Below are 6,000 nucleotides of genomic sequence, written 5' to 3'. Positions count from 1 at the left end.
GATCAAATAGTGGAAGAAAGTAGTTACAACCATATATACCAAAGGATACAAAGTTGTGACTACTTTCTTCCACTATTTGATCTGAGGAAGTGGGTCTGGCCCACGAAAGCTCATCATCTAATAAACCATCGTGTTAGTCTTTAAAGTGCTACATTGTCCTGCATTTCCCGATATAGGACAGTGTTTATATCATTTATGTATCTTTGATGTCTGTTTTTCTAAGAAAAAGAAAAAAGAAAATTATATAAGTATCTTGATCAAATGAAAACCTTTCCCTGATTAGGACTGTCTGCATTCTGTTAATAATCATGATCTCATAGCTCAGAGTTTTTAATTAAAATATTTCAACAAAAGGCTGGATATTTTGGCAAAACCAATTTTAAAAATCAGCTTAGTTTCTATGAAATCGTAAAGACATGGAAGAAATCTTTTCTACATCTCTTGCTGCCCATTGAGCTGACTAGGAGATAATGAATACGAAAAAAAGGAAACAAATAGTGTACGGAATGTCTCTATTTTGTTTAAGAAGACAGAAAACATTAAAAATGTAAAGAATGAATTTTAACATGTATTTTATTTCATGTTTCTTAATTTTTAACTGATGATTTAAAATTAATAGAATCTCATAAAATCCAAAGAATCTGTATTTCTTTTTTACAAACAAATATATAGATTTTTTTTAAAAGAGATAAAATAGACTTCAATACATATTTTAAAGCAGATTTAGAAATATGTAATTCTTGGAAACTGATGGCTATATTTTCCTCTATTCAGGTCACAGCAATAGGATTTAGTGGGAAAAGCTTTATGTGAGAAGGGTCATTGTAATAATTCAAGTAATTATTCATATCTAATTAATTAACATTTTGGGGAAAAATTATGCAAGTGCTTAGACTATTTCCCATTAGTAACACAGCAGATCTGTGCTTTTTATGTTTGTTGTAGCAGATGTCTTTTATATCCCACTTTTCTTCAGAGAAACAACAACAATGAAATCCATCTGAATAATTTGTTGGATGGAGGACTGTGTCTGTTTTGCTGAGAAATATATACCACTCAGAAATAACTTCATAATGGACCATAAAGATCCAAAGCCAACTGAAGATGGTGACAGTTTTGGGTTTGGTACATAGATTCTAGATCTAGTTGAGTGTTAGATAAAGAGCTTTTGTACTCAGATAACTCTACTATTATTATTCACTATTCTTATTGTTTATACAGTACACCAAGGCAGATATGCTTTACCAACAAAGAAAACATGCCTGACCTGATAACTTTACAAACTAAGGGCTCTGATGATGATGAAGGCTCTTGCTTTTGTTAGTAATACTCAGTTTAGACTATTTGTGTGAGTAACGGATTGTGGGATTGGAACTTAAAATATTACACATGAACAAAAGATTACAGACACTGGAAGCAAAAAAGAGGGAGTAACAACCAGATGTATTGGGGTCTGATTGCATTCTACACCTGAATAGGACCTCACTGGAAGACAAACTCAGTGGCTGCGTCTAGATTGGCATGATTTTCCGGAAATGCTTTTAACGGAAAAGTTTTCCATTAAAAGCACTTTTTGCAGAAAAGCATCCGTGCCAATCAAGACACGCTTTTCCGCAAAAAAGCCCCGATCGCCATTTTCATGATCGGGACGTTTTTGCAGAAAACAAATCTGAGCTGTCTACACTGGCCCTTTTGTGCAAAAGTTTTGCGCAAAAGGACTTTTGCCCGAATGGGAGCAGCATAGTATTTCTGCAAGAACACTGACAATCTTACATGAGATCGTCAGTGCTTTTGCGTAAATTCAAGCGGCCAGTGTAGACAGCTGGCAAGTTTTTCCGGAAAAGCGGCTGATTTTCTGGAAAAACTGGCCAGTCTAGACACAGCCAGTATGTTTCCTATTCATTTACAGCAGGAGTAGGGAGCCGGGGGGGAAGGGAGTGGGGCGCTTATCCACCCCAGTGAGAGGTAAAAACAAAACCCCCAAAAAACCCTATCCCAACTGAGAAGGAGAAAGACATTCCCCACATTCCTCGTGCATACCAGAGCCTATGGGGACTTTTGTGTACTCCAGCCCAATGCTGGGGGAAATCTGCGCTTCAAGGGCAGATTAAGGCATGCCAGGTGCCTGGTACCACACCCGATTTACAGAATTGTGTGCTGTCATTAACTGACAATAGGAAACATAGAATCTTGAACCCAAGACTTTGCAAGTAAGGGGAGGTAATACATTTGTCTTGAGGGTTCACAGTGTTTTTAGATATACAATATAATTATTACAAAGGGATGCTAGTCATTTCAGCTCTCATGATTAACTGGCTTCATTTCTTCCCCCCAGCTGCCCTCAGGTGAGGGTGAAGGAAGGACTCCAGAATGTGGTCTTACAGTGAGAGGAGGCCCTGATGTAATGATTAAATGACCTCAGTAAACAGCAGCCTGCCACTGATTGAAAAGGAAGATAATCAGTTGAGATAAGGAGAGAATGAGTAAGGGGGAGGGAGTAATTAATTGGCTTAGGGGAAAGTCCCATATAGCTGCAGAGGCAGAAATTTAGCAGTTTCTTCAATCCTAGGCTGGGAAGAGGGATTGAAGGTGGGAGAAAGAGGGAGTGATTGAGTGCTGGCATCCTTGCAATGAGGTGGAGGCAGGGAGCCCTTTGTTGGGGTATCTGTCTTGCTGCAGTCCTTTCTGTTATGCTGGTTTTGGGGTGGGTGTGTTGTAGAAGGTCATTTGCATGATTATATTGCAAACAAAGACTAATACCTACATTTCTATCACTATTGCAAACAAAGTTTGCATATATGTGTTAATAGTTTAAGGGAAGAAAGAAAAGATTCTTTTAACAGTTTCAGAGGGGTAGCCATGTTAGTCTGTAGCTGAAAAAATATTTAAAAATACCAAATAGTACTAAGGAACTGCAGGACTATGTCTTGTTTTTTAATTCTTTTAACAGAATTTTTTGCAGTGTAGCAGATATTTAAACTCTGAAATTAATGACTTTTTAAAAAACCTTTTTTATTAATTAATAGATAGTAAATTGTGTTTAAAGCAACATCTTTGCTATCTGGTACCATTCTGGCTTTTATGAGTTAGAAGTAGGGATAGAGACTAAGACTGAGAGAATATATTATTGCCTCTATATAAAACCATGGCATGTGCACATATTGAACACTGTATACAGATGTGGTTGCCTCACCTCAAAAAAGGTATATTGGCATTGGAAAAGGTTCAGAAAAATGGTAACGAAATGATTAGGGGTTTGGAATGGGTCCCATATAAAGAGAAAGAGATTAAGAAGACTGGGACTTTTAATCTTAGAAAAGTGAGACTGAGGGGGAGATATGATAGAGGTCTATAAAATCATGACTGGTGTAGAAAAAGTGAATAAGGAAAAGTTATTTACTTATTCCCACAATATAAGAACTAGGGGTCACCAAATGAAACTAATACACAGCAGGTTTAAAACAAACCAAAGTAAGTTTTTCTTCGCTCAGTGTGCAGTCAACCTATAGAACTCCTTGCCAGCGGTTGTGGTGAAGACTAGAACTTTAACAGGGTTTTAAAAAAGAGATAGTCATGGAAGTTAGGTACATCAATGGCTATTAGCCAGGATGGATAGGAATGATGTCCGTAACTATTGTTTGTCTGGAAATGGATGACAGGAGAAGGATCGTGTGTTGATTACCTGTTGTATTCCCTCCCTCTGGGGCATCTGGTATTGGCCACTGTTGGCAGAGACGATACTGGGCTAGATGGCCCTTTGGTCTGACCTTTGGCAGTTCTTTTCTTCTTAAGTACAAGTACTAGATATAGTGCTAGTTGTTTTGTAAGATGAAACCTTATTTTCAAGCTCTCTGAAAATGTCTGCAGACCCTGAAGCCAAGTGTTAATTTGTTCTGGGGCTTCTACTCTTCCTTCAGTGGAAGAAGGCTAATTCCCTACCTTTGTACGGCACCTTTGTAGTCACTAAGTTTACCTCACAGCAACTAGTCACAGGTTCTCATTTTAATATATTTTATTCCACACATATGGACTGCTTAAAATATTTGTATATATGGTATGTGTCTGTATGTGTACATAATGTGTATATAATGTTTATTTTGTATTGGTGGTATACATTGACACACTACCTCAATGTTGGTGGTGCTCATAAGAAAATTCAACCCACCCAAAGATAGAAAATATTAGAGGGAATACTGACCCTAAAGCAGTGTAAGTGAAAGCAATAAATGACTGGATTACCATCCCCAGCTATTCTGTTAGAGGGGAAAGATTGTCACAAACTGGGAGACTCTTCCCCCCCCCCTTTCATCAAGAAGAGAGTGTGGAATGTTGCAGCTTGCTGCCTGAAATTGGAAGAGGCCAGAATCCTATGCCCCTTGTTATGAGGCCTGCTGCCTACATCAGAGAGTTGCAGGGAAACCAAGTGGATGGGTGTGCTCTGCTTCCCCCCATGGCTCCTGTCACTGTAGAGTATGTGTGGGACCCAGCTGCTGCTGCCACCCTGTGCCAGGCCCCCCGGTAATCCCCGAGGTCATGTCCCTCAATAGAACGATGACAGGATGGGGGTAAAGCTTGGGGAACCGGCATGGACAGGCCCCTGAAATGCACAATTGCACCAGTCAGTATGGTCCACGGGCTGGAAGTTTGAGCCCCCTGACCTAGAAGTACTGTAATAGCTTATCATCCTTTGCCATCTGATACAGCATTAATGCCACAAGTATTCACAATACCTTTGGACCTTTTTCTGCATCTTTGAGTTTGCATTAATGAAACTGAGTATGGGGACAGAATTAAATCCTGATCCTTTATTTTTTTTTTAAAAAAAAAGTACTCTAGTCAATGGGGATTATGTATTTAAAGTAAGTATATTAAAGTTAAGTCTGCATTGGCGAACTTCATTCTGTTTCTTTTAACTTTTCAATGCTTGACTTTGCAACTTCAGAATGTTATGTTAATGTAGCTTTTCTAAATTATATATTCAGTTAGGATTTTTTAAATTGTCAGGGCTTTCTTACAGTATGGATGCCACATAATCATGCAAAGATTAATAATCTGTCACTTACAGTAGGTCATGTGTTACCAATCAGAAGAAGAAATGTCTGAATTCATGAGGGGAACATTCCACAGCAACACTGTACTGCATTAGACTTTGTAGTAATAAGAGGAAGGGGTGGGAAAGGAAGAGACTTGTGCTGAGGGGAAAGGGGCAGGTCAGGAGAAGAAAGGGGAAGGCACCAAGGGACAGGGTGGAGGAGAGACAAATGCCAGGGGAGCAAGTGGATACAATGAGGAAAAGGGCAGGAGGGGAGGTGTCAGTGGGAGGGGGGTCAGGGTGACGCTGGGAGAGGAGCAGGTAAGGGCATTCGGGCCTGGAGAGGGAGGTGTTGGGATAAGGCTTGAAAGAAGGGGTGGGCATGAGGAAGGCAGGGATGGAGCAAGTCATGTGTGAGGGCACAGGGGCATGAGGGGAACGGGGGGCAGAGGGTGGTGAGTGGGTGGGCATGGGGGGGGAAAAGAAGGCAAAGGGGGTGGGGCAGTGAGGGAAGGGGGAGGGGGCAGGGGTAAGGGAAGGTAAAGGTGCTAGGGGATTCTGGGGGTGAAGCAGAAGAGCAGACACCTGCAGGGGAGGGACCAGCACCAGAGGAAAGAGGCAGGGCAGGTGTGTAGAGGGAGTTATTAGGAGAGGGGATGAGGAGGGGTCGCTCGCATGATCAGAGGGGGGCTGCTGGAAGAGTGGGCACAAGAGCAGAGAAGGGCTGGTGGAGGGGGGTAGGTCTCAGGAGGGCTGAGGGCAGTGAAAAGGGCAGGAGTCTGAGTCAGGACAGCAGAGGAGGGTGAGGGGTTGGGGTCCAGCAGGCACCAGGGGAGCTGATGGAGCAAGGGGAGGAGACCTGGCAGCAGAGGGAAAAGGTAGACATATATAAGATATTTTATTAAAACTTAGGTGCCACATCCAAATAAACATGATGAACTCAGTATTGGTGCACAATGAATTGTGTT

At 41.1% G+C, this 6,000-nt stretch overlaps 1 protein-coding gene across 1 annotated transcript in view; it reads left to right on the top strand.

Moving 5' to 3' along the window:
• The first annotated feature begins 5,963 nt into the window (after positions 1–5,963).
• PHF14 (PHD finger protein 14) overlaps positions 5,964–6,000 on the top strand; it is a 319,743-nt gene continuing 319,706 nt past the window's right edge. Inside the window, exon 1 of the mRNA XM_089776015.1 lies at positions 5,964–5,975. Coding sequence (XP_089632141.1) covers positions 5,964–5,975 — 12 coding nt within the window. The remainder of the gene's footprint in view (positions 5,976–6,000) is intronic.

Source organism: Pelodiscus sinensis, chromosome 2, assembly GCF_052426305.1.
Source record: "Pelodiscus sinensis isolate ZL-2025 chromosome 2, ASM5242630v1, whole genome shotgun sequence".
Lineage (NCBI taxonomy): Eukaryota > Metazoa > Chordata > Testudines > Trionychidae > Pelodiscus > Pelodiscus sinensis.
This window is presented reverse-complemented; position numbering and strand designations above follow the sequence as displayed.